The sequence below is a fragment of the Procambarus clarkii genome, chromosome 58, assembly GCF_040958095.1.
Source record: "Procambarus clarkii isolate CNS0578487 chromosome 58, FALCON_Pclarkii_2.0, whole genome shotgun sequence".
Taxonomy (NCBI): Eukaryota; Metazoa; Arthropoda; class Malacostraca; order Decapoda; family Cambaridae; genus Procambarus; species Procambarus clarkii.
Genome location: NC_091207.1, coordinates 11,342,715 through 11,366,121, shown reverse-complemented (window position 1 = coordinate 11,366,121; position 23,407 = coordinate 11,342,715). Strand labels below are relative to the sequence as shown.

The 23,407-nt window shown below is 40.7% G+C and overlaps 1 protein-coding gene across 5 annotated transcripts in view; it reads left to right on the top strand.

Moving 5' to 3' along the window:
• The window catches only part of LOC123767975 (actin remodeling regulator NHS), a 478,645-nt gene that overhangs the window by 400,751 nt on the left and 54,487 nt on the right, over window positions 1-23,407 (top strand). For all 5 annotated transcript variants that reach the window (XM_045758206.2, XM_069306562.1, XM_069306563.1 and 2 more), the window contains 2 exons: window positions 4,669-4,887; window positions 22,226-22,369. In XM_045758206.2, coding sequence (XP_045614162.2) covers window positions 4,669-4,887; window positions 22,226-22,369 — 363 coding nt within the window. The remainder of the gene's footprint in view (window positions 1-4,668; window positions 4,888-22,225; window positions 22,370-23,407) is intronic.

Here is a 23,407-nt window from a genome sequence, read left to right as displayed (position 1 = left end):
GGCACAGTAAGGTCCGGGGCCCCCCTCTCGAGGAGGGGAGGGTTGCGCGGACGAGCGGTGCGGCAGTAGTATGTTCCAAGTTTGCTTGTTTGCTTGTTTCCTTGGGATTGCAGGGAGTTCTACCTCTCTGTTCGGTTTTTGTTGTTAGTTTCTTACCATGTGGGGTTTGTTTTGTTATGCCTACCTTTCTGGGTGCCTCACCCCGGTCAATGGCAGATAAGGAAAACCCCCCAACCACAGGAGGGTTTTCCAGGGCCATTGCTCCCTGAAACCTCTTTGAAGGGGCCAGGTTCTGGCTCATGGTCCCTGGTAGGTCTGAACTCCATAGCTAATGTCTCGGTCTAATATAACATACATTAATCCGATAAGCTCCAGGGAGCCTCCGGGGCTCACCCAGAAAATGGCATTTCATTACATTCAACGCTGGTGTTTTGTGTCATCTGCAAGGGATGATACAAAGCTGTGACTTGTATTTGAGTCTATATCTGATATAAGAATATGGAAAAGCAGTGGTGCAAGGACTGTACCCTGAGGTACAGAGCTTTTAACTGCACTTGGACTTGATTTTATATGATTGACTGTTACTCTTTGTGTTCTGTTCAACAGAAAACTGAGTATCCAGTGTCCTACTTTACCAGTTATTCCCATTGACCTCATTTCGTGTGCTACCACTCCATGGTCACATTTATCAAATGTCTTTGCAAGGTCCGTGTATACCAATCTGCATTCTGTTTCTTCTAATGCCTCAGTGATTTTGATGTAATGGTCAAGTAGCTGTGAGAGGCATGATCTTCCTGTTCTAAATCCATGTTGACCTGGGTTGTGTAGGTCATATTTTTCCTTGAAACTAGTGACCTGACTCCTGATCACTCTCTCAAATGCTTTTATTATGTGGGACATTAGTGCAACTGGTCTATAATTCTTTGCCAATGCTTTGCTCCATCCCTTTTGTAGGGGGGCTGTGTCTGCTCACGACATGCATAGGTTTACTGCTTTGGTTGCCGTCTTTGGAAACATGTCTTGGGATGACATTCGGGCATGGGGTTTTTGGAGGTCGAACAGGCTCCTGGCTGCTCGCTACCTTGTGATTGTCCCTGGACCTCGTAGGGCCTGCATTGCATTGGGTCGGCGGTTGCAGCCAGTTGTCTCAGCTTCATGTTGAGGAGTGAGGACTGACCGCCGCCTGGGTAAGTCCCTGTTTTTCCTTGTCTTTGGGTAGTTAGCACCGGGGAGCCAATGGGACCCCCGCCAGAAAACCAGCGATGAATATAATGAAGCGCCATTTTCTGGGTGAGTCCCGAAGGCTCCCCAGGATCCCTCCCTCCCTCAGGTTAGCAGTGTTTTCATGTATTTTAACATCCAGCCTAAGAACTGCAGGGTGGATCGCTGGTGTGGGGGTCTGGGGCTCCCCTTTCCTCCTCCCAGGGGAGGGGGGGTGCACAGACAGCGGCGCGGCGACATGATGACGTCATGCTCGTTTGCTAATTTTCGCTTGGGGAGTTCTGTCCACTCGTTCAGCTTTCGGTAGCAACAGTTTCACCAGAATAAGGGTTTGTTTTGGGGCACCTACCTTTCTAAGTGTCAGATCCGGTCGATGGCAGATATAAAATGCTCCCAACCACACGGGGGTTTCTATAGGCAATTGTTTCTCGCCTTTTTATGTTTAATTATGCTTTCTTCATATTTAGTTATGTTTAAATAATAATTACACCAGTGATGCAATGTGGTTTACGATTTTTTCTGTTGTATACCAAAAGTAAATGACAATCCAATATGACTTATTTTTCAATGTATTGCAGTACATTATATTGGATCATGTACTGTATTTAGTTGCTATAACACTTTGATGGCTGGAGGTAATGTTTGCCATTTAGCAAGTTGGACACGTGTGTGTCCTCTCCCTCACAACCCAACTGTGCTAACATGTTTCATAAGGCTCTGCCACTCAGCCCTATTTAGTTATTTGCTATAGCTTTCAAGGAAGAATCTGGTACCAAACATATACATGCATGCATGCATGCATGCATACACACACACACACATACATACATACACTGAGAAGGTGGTGGAGGCCAAGACCGTCAGTAGTTTCAAAGCGTTATATGACAAAGAGTGCTGGGAAGACGGGACACCACGAGCGTAGCTCTCATCCTGTAACTACACTTAGGTAATTACACAACCAAAGCTGCTTCACAGCCACATCAGGAGGAAAATAGCAGTGAAGGAACAAGTGATGAAACTGCGAAAAGGGGAGAACAGATACACAGAGAATGACAAGGAGGTGTGTGAAGAACTCAACAAGAGATTCCAGGAGGTCTTCACAATAGAACAAGGAGAAGCCCCTGCACTAAATGAGGAGGAGGCAAACCAAGCAACCTTGGAGGAATTTGACCTCACCAATGATGAGGTGAAAAGGTGTCTGCTGGAGCTGGATGTGACAAAGGCTGTTGGGCCTGACAGAATCTCACCATGGATACTAAAGGAAGGTGCAGAAGCACTAAGTGTGCCACTCTCTATGGTGTATAACAGGTCACTGGAAACAGGAGATTTACTAGAAAGTTGGAAGACAGCTAACGTAGTCCCAATATACAAGAAGGGTGACAGGCAAGAGGCACTGAACTACAGGCCAGTTTCCCCAAGTTTCATCGACTTGAGAATGGTCCAGGACGGACCGAAACGTCATCGTCCCTTCAACTTCTAGTGTGTGGTCTGGTCAACATACTTCAGCCACGTTATTGTGACTCATCGCCTGCAGTTTCCCTAACTTGTATACCATACAAGGTGATGGAGAAGATCGTGAGGAAAAGGTTCGTAGAGCACCTGGAGGGAAATAACTTTGTAACGCACCACCAACATGGGTTCAGGGATGATAAATCGTGCCTCACAGGTTTAATAGAATTCTATGATCAGGCAACAAAAATTTGGCAGGAAAGAAAAGGGTGGGCCGACTGCATTTTCCTGGACTACCAGAAAGCCTTTGATACAGTATCCCATAAAAGGCTATTAAAAAATTGGAGCAACAGGCAGGAGTAAAAGGGAAGGTGCTCCAGTGGATAAGGGAATACTTAAGCAACAGGAAACAGCGAGTAACGGTGAGGGGGGAGACATCAGAGTGGCAAGATGTCACCAGCGGAGTCCCACAGGGCTCAGTACTTGGACCCATCCTGTTTCTAATATATGTAAACGATCTTCCTGAGGGTATAGACTCGTTCCTCTCAATGTTTGCTGATGATGCAAAAATTATGAGAAGAATCAAGACGGATGGAGATAGACAGTGACTACAGGATGATCGGGACAAACTGGAGGAATGGTCTAGAAAATGGCTGCTAAAGTTCAACTCGGGAAAGTGTAAGGTAATGAAATTAGGCAAAGGGAGCAGGAGGCTGAACACAAGGTATCATCTGGGAGGTGAAATCCTGCAAGAGTTAAATAGAGAGAAAGATCTGGGGATTGATACCACACCGAACTTGTCCCCAGAGGCCCACATCAAAAGAATATCATCAGCGGCATTTGCTAGACTGGCTAACATAAGAACTGCCTTTGGAAACTTGTGTAAGGAATCGTTCAGGACCCTGTATACCACTTATGTAAGACCAATCCTGGAGTATGCAGCTCCAGCCTGGAGTCCATACCAAGTTAAACACAAGAGAAAGTTAGAGAAGATTCAGCGGTATGCCACCAGGCTCGTCCCGGAACTGAGAGGAATGAGCTACGAGGAAAGGCTAAAGGAGCCAAACCTCACGTCCCTGGAAAACAGAAGAGTAAAGGGAGACATGATAACCACCTACAAAATTATCAGGGGAATTGACAGGGTGGACAAAGACAAATTCTTCAGCATGGATGGGACACCATGGGGAATTGACAGGGTTATCTTGAGGTAATCTTGAGATGATTTCGGGGCTTTAGTTTCCCTGCGGCCCGGTCCTCGACCAGGCCTCCACCCCCAGGAAGCAGCCCGTGACAGCTGACTAACACCCAGGTACCTATTTTACTGCTAGGTAACAGGGGCACAGGGTGAAAGAAACTCTGCCCATTGTTTCTCGCCGGCGCCTGGGATCGAACCCAGGACCACAGGATCACAAGTCCAGCGTGCTGTCTGCTCGGCCGACCGGCTCCCTGTCCTGACAAAGACATATTCTTCAGCATGGATGGGACAACAAGGGAACACAGATGGAAACTTAGTACCCAGATGAGTCACAGAGACATTAGAAAGAATTTTTTCAGTGTCAGAGTAGTTAATAAATGGAATGCACTAGGCAGTGATGTGGTGGAGGCTGACTCCATACACAGTTTCAAATGCAGATATGATAGAGCCCAGTAGGCTCAGGAATCTGTACACCAGTTGATTGACAGTTGAGAGGCGGGACCAAAGAGCCAAAGCTCAACCCCCGCAAGCACAATTAGGTGAGTACATACATGCATACATACATGCATACATACATACATACATACATACACACACATACATACATTTATTTATTTATTTTTTCATTTATTTATTTATCTATTTATCTATTAAAATTGTATCTCTATTGCAAAGGTTCTACGGAATATAACCCAGTTGTTTTCCATCATTCTTTTCATTTGTAATGAGCAGTATGTCAGTGAGACCAGCCATTCTTAGAGTGCAGTATTGTAAACTAATGCTTTTGAATAATTGCTTCTCAGGGAAAATGAGTTAATAAATGAGCATAAAGCTGGATCTTCAGTAACCGAGCGGACTCAAGTAAACGGGTCCCAGCAGGCCTCTGGGCCCCACCACAACCACGTTTACGAAAAAGTTAAAAATTCAAAACGTGACACTTCTGCAGATAAACATTATCCCCAGAAGTCTCACCTTCCTATATCTTCGCATTCGGCAGCGATGAACGTGGCCGTTAAACTGAGGTATTTGTTTAGTGTATGTCTGCTTGTTTTGATGACTAGATTAGAGCAAACATTATAAGAGACTTGCATCATGTAAAGTGTCTAGTAGTGGTATGGGAATAGAGGAGTTGCAGACACAATACTGTAGAATTATGCTAAATGGTAACACTTTTCTCTCTGCTTTTGATCAGTACCTACCAGCAATCACCCAGAAAGTAACAGATCTTGGAGTGTCTCCATATGACTGAACACTACAATAGTTTTGGTAATATACACACAAGGAGAGAAGTTAGCAACTGTTATTAAATAAATTTAAGACAAGCAAAAGGATATTGAATGTCTTCACATTCGAAGAGACTTCCTCATGGTGGGAATATATTGTGCTTTGGTATGTTGTTTTTTTTTGTTGAAAATTTCATGTGGTTGTGACTTGTTTCATGTCTGCTTTATATTTGTGTGATATTAACATTGCAGTGGCATTTAATCAGAGATTCAAAATGTTTACAAAGTTTTCTGGGGGGAGCCCCGGAGGCTCTGGGGAGCCTCCGGGGCTCACCCAGAAAATGATGTTTCATTATATTTAGCGCTGGTTTTATGATGTGGGCAAATTATAACATTGTGAAGTTAATTTGTTGCAGTGTAGTATTTGATGCTTGTTTCAGTAAGCAGCTCAGGCAAGTTTGCAAATATCAACAAGAATGCAAACTTAAGAAACATAAAAGAATCCTTCAGAGCAAAAATTATTTTATGGCAACTAAAATTTTCCCTTGAGAATAATGACCAGTTGACCAGCTGATATTACTGTTGCCTCTTCTGGCATTCACACTCACAAAACAGCTTCAACAGTGGCAGCTCAAATGGCATTTAGTACCGTAGTTTTAAAATAGAATGTTGATATATTGTATAGGATATAGTTACTTGTAATATATTAGGAAAGGCCAGAAAGCAGTGGTTCTAGTTTCCTGACCAACCCTATTTACGTCTGTAAACCCTTAGCAGATGTTATCATGTATGACAATAGTAACAAAAAATGATAACAATTTTAAGCACTATCCTACCTAACTTTAATAATAATTTCTTTTACTTTTCTGGGAGGGCTTATGAGGTGGCTCCTTGTTGCTAATCGCTCTGGTTAGCTCCACGCCTATCAAATCGAACAAGTCCCTTGCACGTCATTAATAACCTGCTGGAGATGAGGTCCAAAACCTGGCCCCCTCACAGTGCCACAAAGCAGAGAATAGTAGATCACTCTAACATAGGAAATAGCCACCAGAAGGGTGGAGTGAGACAAAACAGACAACACCATCTTAAAATTAAACAAAACAGAAAATAGGACACTCAATAGTTAAGTCATTTCACTGCTAGTTCCACCTCCCCACCAGCAGGTGTGGGTCCGTCTAATTACCCAAAGCTATCCAAACTTACTCAAAGCTACACAAAGCTTTCTAGCATTACGTTAGTAATGAATAAATGATATATTTATTCATTATAATGTTGGTGCTGAATGTAGAACATGAAAAACATATTTTTACTCTGAAAAAGTATCATTTTACAACAAAATTAGACGAAAATAAGAAGCTGGCGACGCCAAAGCAAGTCGACTGTCCAAGAGACAATGTCTGCTGGCATATGAGCCTTCTGTGCCTACCTAACCTAACCAACCTACCCAAACATAACCTGACCTAATATAATTAAACCTAACCTATCCAAACATAACTTAATATAACCTCTAGGCAACAATCTATCTTGAATAATTTGTTCATCCACGATAAGTCGCTCCACAACATTTTCGCTTGGATTGTCGACTTCCTATGGCCTCTTATGCCACTTAGTTTTGTCTAATTTCATTATAAATTTACATTATTTCAGAGTAAAAATATGTTTTTTCATGTTCTACATTCAACACCAACAATATAGTAAGTAAATATATCATATTTCTTCATTACTTACGTAATGCTAGGAAGCATTGGGTAGCTTTGAGTTAATTTGGGTAGCTTTGGGTAATTATACAGACTGCCAGGTGCCAGCAGCTGGAGCTGGTAGCTCAGGAGGTGGACCACTTTGTTACTTGCAAGGAACTACATTATGTTTTTTTTTGTTTTTTTTTTTTTTGAGATATATACAAGAGTTGTTACATTCTTGTACAGCCACTAGTACGCGTAGCGTTTCGGGCAAGTCCTTAATCCTAAGGGTCCCTGGAATATGATCCCCTGCCGCGAAGAATCGTTTTTCATCCAAGTACACATTTTACTGTTGCGTTAAACAGAGGCTACAGTTAAGGAATTGCGCCTAGTAAATCCTCCCCGGCCAGGATACGAACCCATGACATAGCGCTCGCGGAACGCCAGGCGAGTGTCTTACCACTACACCACGGAGACTGCTAGTGTAGTGCTTCATCTGTCACCCTTGCTCCACTTCTCCAGAGAAGTGCTGGCTATCCTTAGGACTCGGTCCTACAGGGGATCATTTGCTTGTGTATTGTTTACACGCCATGCCTGTTGTGTAATTACCTAAATGTAGTTACAGGATGAGAGCTATGCTCGTAGTGTCCCGTCTACCCAGCACTCTTTGTCATATAACGCTTTGAAACTACTGACGGTTTTGGCCTCCCACCTTCTCACCTAACTTGTTCCAACTGTCTAAAACTCTGTTTGCAAAAGTGAATTTTCTTGTATTTCTTCAGCATCTTTGTTTAGTTAGTTTAAATCTATGACCTCTTGTTCTTGAAGTTCCAGGTCTCAGGAAATCTTCCCTATCAATTTTATCAATTCCTGTTACTATTTTGTATGTAGTGATCATATCATCTCTTTTTCTTCTGTTTTCTAGTGTTGGCATATTTAATGCCTCTAACCTCTCTTTATAGCTCTTGTCCTTCAGTTCTGGGAGCCACTTAGTGGCATGTCTTTGCATCTTTTCTAGTTTGTTGATGTGTTTCTTAAGATATGGGCATCATACAACCGCTGCATATTCCAGCTTTGGTCTAACAAAAGTCGTGAACAATTTCTTTAGTATTTTGCCATTCATGTATTTAAAAGCAAATCTGAAGTTAGAAAGTGTAGCATAGGCCCCTTGCACAGTGTTCTTAATGTGATCCTCAGGTGATAGTTTTCTGTCTAGAACCACCCCTAGATCCCTTTCTTTATCAGACATCTTTAAAGATTTCTCACATAATTTATAAGTTGTGTGGGGTCTATGTTCTCCTACTCCACATTCCATAACAAGGTATTTAATTACACTGAATTCCATTTGCCAAGTGGTGCTCCATATACTTATTCTGTCCAGGTCATCTTGAAGGGCATGACAATCATCTAAGCTTCTTATCCTTCCTATTAGCTTAGCATCATCAGCAAACATGTTCATATAATTCTGTATACCAACTGGTAGATCGTTTATGTAGACAGTGAATATTACCGGTTGAAGAACTGAACCCTAAGGTACTCCGCTTGTGACATTTCTCCAGTCCGATACACTTCCTCTTATTACTGCCCTCATTTTTCTGTCAGTCAGAAAATTTTTCATCCATGTTAGCAGCTTACCTGTCACTCCTCTAATGTGTTCCAGTTTCCAGAACAACCTCTTATGTGTGGATCTAAGCAACTGTTTTCCTGTTGCTTCGTGTATTTAGGGCTGACTTTTCTAAATGATTGTTCCTGGATGGGGTTCTAGGAGCTCTTCAACTCCCCAAGCTCGGCCTGGGGCTAGGCTTGACTTGTGACAGCTTGGTCCAACAGGCTGTTGCTTGGAGTCTGATGATTGCTGGTGTTGCCTCTGCCCTTTCTGGGTTGCCTTTTTCCTGGGTTTGGGAGAGTGCCGACCTCCTGTGAAATGTGCAGTCTTTGGTGTGGTCTGTGGATCTTATATTTGCTTTTGTTTCTTCTCAGTTCTTGGTTGTCCCTTTGGTCCATGGCTATTTCCATAAGGCTTTGTTTTTGTTGGCTGTCACATTTGGTTGTGGGGTAGATAAGCTTTGTGCTCTCCTTTCAGTTGGGGTTCTGTTCTTCAGCCCAGGTTGACAGTTCCCTAGTTTGGAGCTTTCTCCTATTCTCGGAAGTGAGTATCAAGCAGTACTCAAGACAGGACAGTGCAAGTGATTTGAAATATTACATCAGCATTTATCTATACATCAGCATGTAAATTACATCTAGTGTTTTGTTTGTCTTCCATGGCATCTAGTGCAATGTCATAGTGGTCCAGCAACTGTGATAGACAAGAGCGGCCTGTTTTGAAACCATGTTGTCCGGGGTTATGGAGATGCTGTGATTCCATGTATTTTGTGATCTTCTTAGCACTCTCTCAAAGATTTTTATGTGTGCTGTTAGAGCTATTGGTTTATAATTTTTTGCATTAGCTTTACTACTTCCTTTTTGAAGTGGCATGATCTCTACTGTTTTATGTATGTCAGGAATAACACCAGTATCTAGGCTCTGTCTCCAAAATATGTTTAAGACCTGTGATAGTGTTTTTTGATGAATTCTTGATGAATATAGAATTCTAGGAGTCTGGGCCTGGGTCAGAGTACTTGGGCATGCTGTCTATGGCTACTTCAGAGTTGAGTGGTTGAGTGGGGTTAGGGTAACATCTGATATGGTTCTGTGGTAGTGTCACATTCATAAAGAATTTGTTTGGATCATCACTCTGCAATGTGTTCAGGGGTTCACTGAAAGCAGAATCATACAGTAACCTCAGTATTTCACTCATTTCTTTGCTGTTGTCTGTGAATGTTCCATCACCCTTGCGCTTGTTCCCAGTTAATCCATTTGTTGCTTGCGAGTGTTGCTTTAGAAGTGCTTGGGTTTGTTTGTGAGTGTTGCTTTATGAGTGCTTGAGTTTGTGCTTGTGTGTGTTGCTTTATGAGTGTGTGTGTGTGTTGCTTTATGAGTGTGTGTGTGTGTGTGTGTGTGTTGCTTTATGAGTGTGTGTGTGTGTTGCTTTATGAGTGTGTGTGTGTGTGTGTGTGTGTGTGTGTTGCTTTATGAGTGTTTTTGCTTGTACTTGTCAGCGTTGCTTTAAGTAGGTAGAAAAAATCCAAGTGTATTCTTTCTACCTACTTAATTTCTAGTGGATTTCACCCCAACCCCCCCTCATTATAAGGGGGACCTCCATAAGTCTAGCAGACCTTCTATTCTGGGTAGCAGGAAACAATATCTGTCCATTTTCTTGAATTTTAGAACTACATTTGCCTTTTGTCAGCATTGCCTGGAGCTCTCACATCTCTAATGTTATGCTGGAAGCTTTAATTATTGGGTAACAAAATCATTGCAGCCGAAAACAAAACCTGTGACTTGATTGAAATTACTTTACTCAGTGAACCAATAATCAAAATTTTGAGGGAAAATCCGGTGGGGTGGATTTGAAACGTTATTTTGAGGGATCTATAATAAAATGGTCTGGATTCTTGAAGTTCCGGTGTATGGTATTGTGTTTGTTGATTTTGAAAAGAATGTGTAATATTTGCAGTAATTCTGGCAAATTTATTTTTACAAATGCAAAGTATTGTACTACACTGGTATTTGAAGGTTTAGAATGTTTGAAAGTTCACAATTAATCCAAAATGATAGAGAGTTGTACATATTTTTGTGCTTCCACTGAAGGGATTATAAAGTGGACTCACCATTTGTAAGTGGTGATCATATCAACTCTTTTTCTTCTATCTTCTAGTTTTGGCATATTTATCGCCTCTAGCCTCTCCTCGTAACTTATATTTTTCCGTTCTGGAAGCCATTTTCTAGTGTGTGGGTGGAAAGAGGGGGATCGTTTTCCTATTTCTATTGTTGGGCGCTACAAACATTCTCATTAGCAGACTGGTCATCAAAACTATTGATTCTAGCAGCCTTAAACCCTTAAACTGCACAACACATCATATGATGTGTTGAATAACTCATCCAAAATTGCGCATCACATCATATGATGTGTTGGAGTACTACACAATATTTTAACAGCCCATGGATACAAGGGCTTCACCTCACCTTCATCAGGGCTCTTGTAAACAGACGCCATTTTTTTTTAAATCGTGGGCAACATTCCTGGGTGTTAGGGCCTCAGTACTGACTGAGCCACCAAGGCCGGCGCACGCAGCATGCATGCGCCGGCCTTGGCGCATGCAACAGCAGAGCTCATAGCACTGCTGTTCAGCTTGTGACCACAGCATCACCTATAAATATCAAAATATATATGTACATGCTATTATTTAGTGATGATAGTATTACAGAAAACCCCAGACTGTGATAGAAATTACCAGGATTTTGATAATAGCAGGATTGTTGTGATAATTAGTGCTGTAGTGGGAGTAGTAATCTTGGTGGGGAGGGAGGTAGCGTTGTCTGCTGGCTCTGTGTGACCATCTTTCACTGTCTGGACTCACTGTACCAGCTTAGTTGTTCCTTATGGTGAACAAAACATGCAGATACTTATATATAACGTCTGTATATAGTGAATAAAACCAAAAACAGTATGGTGGAAGGCGAATGTTGGTCAGGTGAGGTGAGGTGAGGGAGGGAGGGAGGGACAGCCAGTAACAGCCTTCCACTCGCTGCCACTGCCACTCAGCATTCCAACTTAGTGGTTTGTTAAAGTGAACACAAATGTAGATACAGTGGCACCTCAATTAATGAGTTTAATCCATTCCGGCACCGAGCTCGTCATGTGGAAAACTCGTCTTGTGAAACAACAACAAAACTGTCGTAAAAGGTGTCTGAGAGCCAGCGGAAACCCTCATTAAACGAGGAAAAGCTTGTTAGTAGATACAAATGTTCTGCCAGTGGCTCGCTCTTTACTCGAAATGCTCGTAGATAGAGCTGCTCGTTAATCGAGGTGCCACTGTACTTATATATAACGTGTATATATAGTGTAATGGCAGCAAAAGGAGTGTGGGGAGAAGCCATTTTAGTGAGGGAGGTGGCATCATCTGCATGATATATCATGCTGGGTAGGGGTGGCCACTATGCTCTTTGGGCACTATACCAGCTTAGTTGAACACTTATGTTGAATAGAACATGTAGATACTTATATATAATGTCTGTATATAGTGAATAAAAGCAAAAACAGTATGGTGGGAGGAGGATGTGGGCGAGTGAGGAATCATTGAGGGAGTGGCGGTAAGAGAGGCTGACTGGCAGATGTGGTGGCCACACCTCGCTGCTTTTTGGCTCACAATATCAACTTAGTGGTTCATTATGGTGAACAAAACATGCAGATATGTATATATAACCTGTGTATATAGTGTAATAACCGACAAAGTATTTGCTTATTGTTTTATGAACACAATAATTGAATCAATAATATGCACACCATAATTTTGAGTATAGCGATGATTCACACATTTTATTATATAAATATATCATAATACACACTATTGTATAATATTACAGCAAAAAAAAAAAAGAAGAAAAATCAGTCAGACATTGAAATAATTAGGTTATTATCTCCTTGTGGCCACTCCTGCCTGACAGCTGGGGCTGAGCAAACCGCCTCCGATGCATGCTGAGTCAGCGCCTCTTTTTTGCCAGACTTCCCCGCCCTATAGTGTGCAAAATATGCAACTTACGATTTTTAATTTTTTTTTCCTGTGATCAGGGAACACAAATTAACACTTTCGCGCACCCCGCGCGCCACCCCTCGACAGGGCGATATGGGCCCCAGCGTGTCACGGAAGCGCGCGTCAATTCCGAAAAGTGTATACTCTCTTAAACTTTGTCACCTCAATTTTCGTTCTACGAGATTAAATTTGGTATCATTGTGTTCGCAATAAAATTCTCTACAGCACTAAATGCATATAAACTCCAAAAGCCCGGCTAATTACCCGCAGCAAGCAGAGAAAGTGCAAACGAGTTACCCGGGAGCGCGCAAACACGATAAAATGTTTTCACTATTTTCACTCTGGTCACCTCAATTTTCGTCCTAGGTCTTTCATTTTGGTCTCAATGGGTTCGTAATAGAATTCTCTAGAGGAATATTAGCATATAAAATAAAAAACCTGGTCACGCTCCAACCGCCGACGAGTTGAAGACGGGCCACGCGTTAGCCGTGAGTGAGCGCTCAGACGCCTTCCCGCTACACTCCCAATTCCCGCCCACATATGTTTAGTATTATTTCCTGGTGGTAATCTCAATTTTCATGTTACAGCGCTCATTTAGGTATGAAAATGTTCCTAATAGAATTCTTCAGATGGATATGTGCATATAAGGGCCAATTGAAGAACAACATTGCCTGTACAATACGGGAAAGTATGAACAAAAAAAAATAAATAAATAATAAAAAAATTTGCACTTACCACCTCAGTGTTGTGTGTTGAACATGACATGGGTTGAACATTTGTTTTATCCACTCCACCTGCTCCTGGAAAACGTTTCCTGCAGGGTCAACCCATGTTTTGTATAGGTGGAGTGGATGGTGGGAGTTAGTCTCACATGCTTGTACTTCTCCTGTACACTACTCAGCTTCTGCTTTTCACGCCTTTCTTTCGCAATTTTCTTCCTGGAAGGGCCTTGTTCATGATCACTATCCATCGTGGAGTAAGCGTAGATAGTTTCTGAAGCCACAGTAAGAAATATAGCCACGGAAAATAGCCGAAATGTTCACATATTTGAGACGCGAGGGGAGGCGACACCGGTCACAACAGCGGAGCGAAAACAATGGGCCGACGGCGTGTGCCGCGCCGCCTGCGGGCCACTAGGCGCAACAAAGAAAATGGGAAGACATCGGCGCGCATTTTAAAACCAGTCCCAAAAAAATCGGATAAAAACCTGATTTTTGGCGAATTTTTAAAGTGGATGACGCAATGCTGCGTCATCCCCGGCATTACCGCCAGTAAACAGATGACGCAATGCTGCGTCATCCCCGAGCGAAAGTGTTAACAGGTTTATAAGATTTTTTTTTTTTTATGCGCCTATGGATGACAATGGCCAAATAGCCCTTAGCAACACAAGGGTTAATTCAGCATACGGTATACACAAAAGCTTGTCGAATCTTGAATACTTAATATAAATTTTATCACATTTGTGGAAAAAAATGCCAGGATTGTTAAAAGAGGAAATTACTTAGGACTTAAACTGCACTGAATTAAAAATTACTGTATGTAAAAATAATACAATTAAAAGTCCTTAGCTAGGGTTGTAAATCCTACTCCTCTAGTCCTCATGATGGACAGTGGGCAGCAAGGGGCAGGTGGGTCCTTAAGGGTGATTGAGGTTGTTGATTGGAGATCTACAATCCACCTGCAGACATTTGAACACATCAGTTTGTATTTTTATACAAGGATAAGATTAAATAACTGAGTTCTGTGACTGAACAACTGGTTCTGTTTAGATCAAGGATCTGAACAATATGCACAGTCTAGCCTAGCTCTAATTATTGTTATAACAGCCAATAATCACACTAATGAACACAACAATTTGTATTATACAAGTATGATATACAGTATATGCAAATATGCAAATATGCAAATAATAAATTATATTCAATATGATAAACTAATATGATGAATTAATGATAACTAAGTTTGCAATAGTTTACTTGTTGTATAAGATCAAATATATATATACAGTACAGATATATTCAAATTTATATGAAAGATTCAGGCATTGAGTAAATTCAACTATGAGGTAAAATATTCAAGTAAAAGATTCAGTTGCTGACAGATTAACACTTTCGCACTCTTGTGGCGCTTAAACGCATTACCTATTTTTCTCCCGAGTCATCTCTCGTAACACGTGTACTGTACGAGTCCAACAATAAAATATTTGTATAAAATTCATTTTTTATCCGATCGACTTTGAGATACCTGTAGTTTCAAAATTAGCGCCTTTAAATTGCACACAATTTGATACCAAAATGAAAGATGTAACACGAAACTTGATGTCAGAACACTTGAAAGATTACAGTATAAATATATTTTTGGTCGAAATGTTAGAATATGTTAAAATTCTATTTATTGTGGGACTAGTTTTAAAATGTGCGCCTTTACATTGCGAACAATTTGATACTGAAATGAAAAATGTAACACGAAAATTTATGTCAGAACACTGAAAAGATATAAATAATTTTGTGATGATGAGCGTCCAAAATTAAAATATTTGTTAAAATTCTATTTATTGTGCTATTATTATGGGACTAGTTTTAAAATACACATCTTTATATTGTGAACAATTTGATACCAAAATGAAAGATGTAACACGAAAATTGATGTTATCATATTGAACTAGTATACACATTAGGCTGCAGTGTGCAAATTGGTGCTCGTTCACGGTAACTTTAGGCTTTGCTGTGGGGAGTCACGCCAGGCTTTTGGACATTATATGCATATACACCTGCAGGGAATTTAATTGCAAACACAATGATACCAAAACGAATGATGTAGCACGAGAATTAAGGTGAGAAAACTGAAACGAGTATACACATTTTACTGATTTTGTGTGCTCACGGGTAACTTTTGCCGACTTTAGGCTTTGCTGTGGGGAGTCACACCGAGCTTTTGGACATTATATGCATATACACCTATAGGGAATTCTATTGCAAACACAATGATACCAAAATGAACGACATAGCACGAGAATTAAGGTGAGAAGACTGAAACGAGTATACACATTTCGGTGTCGCAGCACGCTCGCCCGAACGCTCACCCACACACCGGGGGCATTACCTCTAAGTTTGCAGCACACATGCCGGAACGCGAAGGTTTTAACACTTTTGCGTGGTAATGACGCAGTATGGCATAAAAAATTTAATGACAAATGTGCGGGAATGACTCAGTATGGCGTCAAAAATCTCAAAAATTGACCTGCTTTCGGCATGGCTGTGGGTGGGGCGCACCGCGGTTTTGGACATTACATATATGCATATACTCTTGTAGGGAATTTTATTGCGAACACATTGATACCAAAATGAGACCTAGGACGAGAATTGAGGTGGCAAAGTTGAAAAGAGTATTCACATTTTATGGCTCTTAATGAGCTCTCACCGGTAACATGCCGTCACTTTCCCTGTTTGCTGCGGATGTTACTCCGCATTTTTGGACTTTATATGAATATACTCCTGTAGGGAATTCTATTGTGAACACATTGGTACAAAAATGAAAGACCTAAGACGAGAATTGAGGTGACCTGACTCCTAATCACTCTCTCAAAGTGAAAAGAGTGTACACATTTTATTGCTCTTGCACACTCCCGGGTAACACACTCTCACTTTCTCTGTTTGGTGCGGGTGGTATGCTGGGCTTTTGGACTTTATATTAATTTAGTCCTGTAGAGAATTCTATTGCAAACACATTGATACCAAATTGAAAAACCTAGAAAGAGAATTGAGATGACAAAGTTGAAAAGAGTATACACATTTCAGTATTATGCGTGCTCCCGTGGAATGCCAGGCGCACCTTGGGGGTGGATAGGCGCTCACTTGCCCAAAGTAATAAAGTGTTAAATCAAACTTACTGAAATTTAGGGCTTTGCCCTACAGTATAACAATTACCAATTTATATGGACATATTAAGGTTATATTATGATGCATGCAATTGGCCAATCAACACACTACAAATAACACTTAATACTCATCCAAAAATTGAGAACCGGATCCTATCTGACTGAATGTTGCCAGACTATATGATCTCTCTTGAAGAGATAGGCACTTTATTTTGATAACACAGCTTTGCTGTTGCTATGTGGGCCTGGTATGTGGGTATGGTATGTGGGCCTGTGGGCCGCTCCAAGCAACAACCTGGTGGACCAAACTCTCACAAGTCAAGCCTGGCCTCGGGCCAAGCTTGGGGAGTAGAAGAACTCCCAGAACCTCATCAACCAGATATCAACCAGGTATCAACCAGCCCAAAAAAAATAAAAGTCCCAAGTTTTGCGAGTTGTGACTGATTTATTTGTTGACCAATTCCATTTTATCTTCACATAGGTTTGAAAACATGTGCATTCTCCAGGATGTAAAGATTACAACAAAATCAGATACCTGGTTGATACCTGCTTGATGGGGTTCTGAGAGTTCTTCTACTCCTCAAGCCCAGCCCGAGGCCAGGCTTGACTTGTGAGAGTTTGGTCCACTAGGCTGTTGCTTGGAGCGGCCCGCAGGCCCACATACCCACCACAGCCCGGTTGGTCCGGCACTCCTGGGAGGAATAAATCTAGTTTCCTCTTGAAGATGCCCACAGTTGTTCTGGCAATATTTCTTATGCTCGCTGGGTGTTGAACAACCACGGACCTCTGATGTTTATACAGTGTTCTCTGATTGTGCCTATGGCACCCCTGCTCTTCACTGGTTTTATTCTGCATTTTCTTCCATATCGTTCACTCCAGTACATTGTTATTTTACTGTGTAGATTTGGTACTTGGCCCTCCGGTATCTTCCAGGTGTATATTATTTGATATCTCTCTCGTCTTCTTTCTAGTGAGTACATGTGGAGGGCTTTGAGACGATCCCAATAATTTAAGTGCTTTATCGCGTCTATGCGTGCCGTATATGTTCTCTGTATTCCCTCTATTTCAGCAATCTCTCCTGCTCTGAAGGGGGAAGTGAATACTGAGCAGTACTTAAGACGGGACAACACAAGTGACTTGAAGAGTACAACCATTGTGATGGGATCCCTGGATTTGAAAGTTCTCGTAATCCATCCGATCGTTTTTCTGGCTTTCGCAATATTTGCTTGGTTATGCTCCCTAAACATTAGGTCGTCAGACATCATTATTCCCAAATCCTTTACATGCTGTTTTCCTACTATGGGCACATTTGATTGTGTTTTGTACCCTGTATTTCGTTTAAGGTCCTCATTTTTACCGTATCTGAGTACAGTACCTGGAATTTATCACTGTTAAACATCATGTTATTTTCTGCTGCCCAGTCGAAAACTTTATTAATATCAGCATGAAGTTTTTCAATGTCTTCAGCCAAGGTAATTTTCATACCGATTTTTGTGTCATCTGCAAAGGATGAATCGAAGCGGTGACTTGTATTTTTGTCTATATCTGATATGAGAATAAGGAACAGCAGCGGTGCAAGGACTGTACCCTGAGGAACAGAGCTTTTAACTGCGCTCGGACTAGATTTTATATGGTTGACCGTTACTCGCCGAGTCCTGTTTGACAGAAAACTAAGTATCCAGCGTCCTACTTCACCGGTTATTCCCATTGACTTCATTTTGTGTGCTATCACGCCATGGTCACATTTATCGAAAGCCTTTGCGAAGTCTGTGTATATCACATCAGCATTCTGTTTTTCTTCTAATGCCTCAGTGACTTTGTCATAGTGCTCAAGTAGCTGTGAGAGGCACGATCTTCCCGCTCGAAATCCATGTTGGCCTGGGTTGTGAAGGTCATTGGTCTCCATGAAATTGGTGACCTGACTCCTAATCACTCTCTCAAATACTTTTTTTATGTGCGATGTTAGTGCAACTGGTCTATAATTCTTTGCCAATGCTTTGCTACCACCCTTGTGTAGAGGGGCTATGTCGCTACTTTAAGTGCATCTGGTATCTCCCCCGTGTCCAACCTCTTCCTCCACACTATACTGAGTGCTTGTGCTACCGGCACTTTGCATTTCTTTATAAATATAGAATTCCATGAATCTGGACCTGGGGCCGAGTGCATGGGCATGTTTTCAATTTCTCTTTCAAAATTTAGTGCGCTCGTGTTGATTTCAGTTATATTTACAGGGGTTTGAATATCCCGCATAAAGAAATTGTCTGGATCTTCCACTTTCATGTTGTTTATTGGAGTGCTAAACATGTCCTCATACTGCTTTTTTAGGATTTCACTAATTTCTTTGTCATCCTCCGTGTATGAACCTTCACTTGTACGAATAGGTCCAATATTGGCAGTGGTTTCTCCCTATATTATTAACCCATTAACTGCGTGGCCTATATATGACACCCCCCCCCCCCCCCCCCAGTGCGCAAGAAATGAAACCTTGGGAAAAAAAAATCTTTTTTCTTCTGAAAGTGTCAAAAAACCCCTCCCTGTATGGGTATAGCAACGGAAGCTCGAAATTGTACTTACTTTGGCTGCTATGGGGTCCGAAAGGTGGGGCGTAACGTCATCATTCCCCGTGCGCCAGAGCAGTATGCTCCTGAAGCCGGTGGGGCGCCCGGAGTGGGGCGCCCGGAGTGGGGCGAGCGAGTTGCCGCGAATATATTCTTTCTAAGGCATTCTTTCTAAGATCAGATATTATGTGCCACGCCCTGCCCTGGTGACACTCTATTACTCCCTTATCTATCCATATCTCAACTATGGTATTTGTGCTTGGGGCTCTACTACCCAAAATCACTTACGTCCTCTAATTACTCAACACAAAGCTGCTATTAGGACAATATCCAATTCTGGCCCCAGACATCACTCGGTACCCCTACTCAAATCTCTGAATATGTTAGACATTAAGTCACTGCACATTCTCTCATGTGTATTATACATATATAAAACGCTAAACTATAATGCCAATCCTGATCTCAAAAGCTTCATAGAAGGTTGTAACAGAACCCATGAGCACCACACCAGAAATAAATACAGTTTTGATATTCCTAGAGTACGACTTAATCAAACCAGAAATGCTCTACAAATCAAGGGGCCCAGAATGTGGAATGACCTTCCCAACCATGTTAAAGACTGTACCTCTCTCAACCAGTTTAAGTTAAAAACGAAGCTATACCTAATAAATTCCCTGTAACCCACCTTACCCCTCTGTTGTCAACCCATGTATGTTTTTTGTTTTTCAAATCAACGCTGTTTGAATGTAATTTTCTGTAATAATTTGTAATTGTATTTGTGCTGCTTTTTCAACAATGTTCCCCCCTCTTTTACCTCTATTTTTATTTGTACTCAACACATCTTATTCTTTTTACCCATTAGTTTTAAGCTTTAGTCATTAATGTTTTTCCTGCCCGAAACGCTTTGCGTAATAGTGGCTTTAGGCATTGTATGTACTAGCTCTATCTATAAAGCCAACAAACTTTGTAAAATCTCTTTATGTATGTACCTTACCTAAATAAAAATTATTATTATTATTATTATAATTATTATTATTATTATTATTATTATTATTATTATTTTTGTTCATTTTTTGCGCACAGTTCCAAATACATTTTATTTGTTTTTACGTGCTAATCCTATGTATAATGAACACGTACACTATATTATGGCAGTAAAACATCCGTACTGTCCGAAGACACTGTGTTACGTGCATGACACTTGTGTACACATATGTTGCACATATTTACCATATATCATGCTAATTTATTCATATATACAATCTATTTACAGACTATACACTGTCACACACTATATACATTCACCATCAACACACTCAGAACACCGCGAGTGTGAGCAGCCACACTCAGCCAGGCCCTCCCTCACTCTAACACCTTACTCGCCAACATTGCTCCTCCCACCATTCTGTTATTGTTCTTATTACACTAATTACACATGTTATATATACCTATCTCCATGTTTTATTTACCAGAAGTATGCAAATAAGCTGGTATTGTGTCCAAACAGTACAGTGGCCACCATACACTGCATGACAAATCACACAGCAGACAGCAGACGACGCCACGATTACGATGTCACCTCCCTCACCAAAATAGCTCCTCACAACATACTCCTGGTGCTGTTATTACACTATATACACACTTTATATACCCATGTACATGTGTGTTCCCCATAGCGAACCACTAAGCTAGTATGGTGAGCAAAACAAGAGTTACTGCCACACAGTGAGGCTTCCTCAATTCTCTTCCTTCCTCCCTCACCAAAATTTCTTCTTCCTACACACAACGCTCATTATAACCACAATCCTGGTCACTAATACCTGTAAATGAATAATTGACCACAAGTTTATTTTGAAAAGGAACCTAAAAAGTCGTTTGAAGATTCATAGACGGACGAAATAATGCTGTGGTGCTGTGGCTAGCGCTGTGAACATCGTGAACATCATTGAATCACTGATATTTGAACATTGTACTCAGTCATTATCACTTTCGGGCTCTTCTATAATACTATCATTGCTAAATAAAACAGATTATATATATATTTTGAAAATATTTGGCAATGCTGTGGTCACACGCTGAACAGCAGTGCTGTGCGCTCATGCTGCGAGCGCCAGCCTTGGTTGCTCACTCACTACTGAGGCTCTGACACCCGGCAATGTGGACCATGATATTTTTTAAAGATGGCGTCTGTTTACAAGAGCCCTGAGGAAGCTGATGTGAACCCCATGTAGCCGCGGGAGTTTTGAATGGAACGTGAAAAATAAAAACACCCGGAGGCGCGTTGCGCACCCGAAGCCTGGGCCTGCAGGCACGTTGCGCAGTTAAAGGGTTAAAATTAAATTTACTGAATAACCCCTCTCGCTTTATCAACGTATTAGGTCTATTCTGAGTATTGATGGTCGTTTGCACTTCAATGAGCTTGTGATCTGAGTATGTGGTATCTGATATCGTAATGTCTCTGATAATGTCTTCATTGTTTATAAAGACCAGATCTAGAATATTTTCATTTCTCGTTGGCTCCGATATCGGCTGGTTGAGTGAAAATTTGTCACAGAATAAGATAATAAACAATAAATAAATAAGATAAAACAATAATAAGATAATTAACAAAGGAGAAAAAACTAAAATCTTAAAAAAAAAATTCCCCTAAAAAATATTTTTGGGACATTGATGAAAGTAACATATATTAGCATTGGACAATGTAATTATATGATATATAACAAAATAGATCATATTAACATAGTTATTCATTATTATTTGTGTTATTATGTTTTACTTAGCAATGATATAATGGCACCAACTGTATATCCACTTTGTGGACACTTCTTACTACTACTGTTCTTCTTTGTGCATCGGACAGGTGCTTGTATCTCTTTATTACTGCATTATCCTTCAGCTCTAGTTATTAGGAGCTGTTCTCCTTATCAATAAAGCATTCCCATTTTTCAAAAATTTGTCTAAAATCCATTTCTGAAAGTATTTTGCGACAATGAAGCCAATAAGTTGGAGATTTGTTTAACATTTTAGTTATTTTTACATAATTTGAATATTTTTCGCTACTATACCCCCCAATATTTGCGGAAATATGCGCGGTCTAAGGGTTAATTACATTCAATGCAGGTTTTTTTGTGTGACAGTGAATTAATTCTGCATATTGGACAATACTTGGCAAATTACCAATGATTCAGATAGTGTTTGAACTGGGGACATGATATTAATTACATTTATTATACATCCCAAAAGTGGGATTGTTGGATGTTATATACAGTGCTGTAGTGAGGATATGAGTTAGTACTGTACTGTTAAAATATTTTAGAATTTTTTCCATTGATGTAATTTCTTCAATCAATTTTGTAAAGTATTTCTTTTTAATAAATGTCATTGCCTTAGGGAAGGCACAAGAGACGACGGCACGCACTCCTCTTCAGGTAACTGGTCCGCTTCCTCCAGCACCCGCACATCCGTGGAGTTCGATCAGCAGCGCCCAGCTGCCTCACCAACCTCATCTCTTGAACAAGACTCCATTCTCTCAGAGTAAGATATACAATATATTTTGAAATTTCAAATGTGTTTAGTCAATTATATTTCTCCATTAGGAATATCTTATAGTTTTTACAATATTTGTTAAACAAAATTTAAGGTATCGATGCAATGTCTGGAAAATGCCTTTGCGTATAAGTGGTAATGTCCTTAACCCCTGGGCGGTGCAGCTATTAAGCACCGTCTCTCACATGCTATGATGCCTGGGAATTCTCCCCCGTACAATAGTCTCAACTGCAAGCAATTATTTAGGAAATAAAGCACTTGAATTAATAATATTTTTGTTATGCATACTATGTTCTGTAAGAACAGTAAATTATATTCAGTCCATGCTTCCATGTGCAAGTCTTAAAACCATATCATGTAGCGTGCAAAATTGCAAGTTCTTCATATTGCAGTGGATGAAGGTGATTTTGGCCTCTGATCAGCACTCACTCCTTTAAAAATAGCTGCTAAAAGCAAGATTTATCAAATGCATGAAAAAAATGGTTTATACTGTATATACAAGACTGTACCATTTATCTACGAGATGCTGGAGAGTATAGAGAGAGGTGCGTTATAGTACCCCGTATTTTGTCTGTTGCTGCAAATCAAGATAACAGGCAGGATCACTGGTATACATTTATTGCTGTATTAATTGACCCTTGGAAAAGAAAGTCTTTCATCCAACTTAACTTAAGACCTTATCCACTGTGTCAAGTTTTCTGTTTTGGAAATTAATCTTTTATGTGGCATTTGGTTGAAGGCTGTTCTAAATTCAAGAATGCATATATATATCACTTTGATGAATCATATATATTAGTACTGTATGTCATAAAAACAGATTACAGGAAGTTTAAAACACAGGATTTTCCAGGCCTGAATCCACATTGTTCTGGCGTTAAAATGGTGTAACTATCCACTTTGTTTATTTATTTCTACTTTATGACCATCTTTTGTAATTTGTGTACTGCATTTGTTAATGAGACTTGACTGTAGTTCAATGGGCCTTCTCTTTCTCTTTTGTGATACTGATATAATATTGGCCATCTT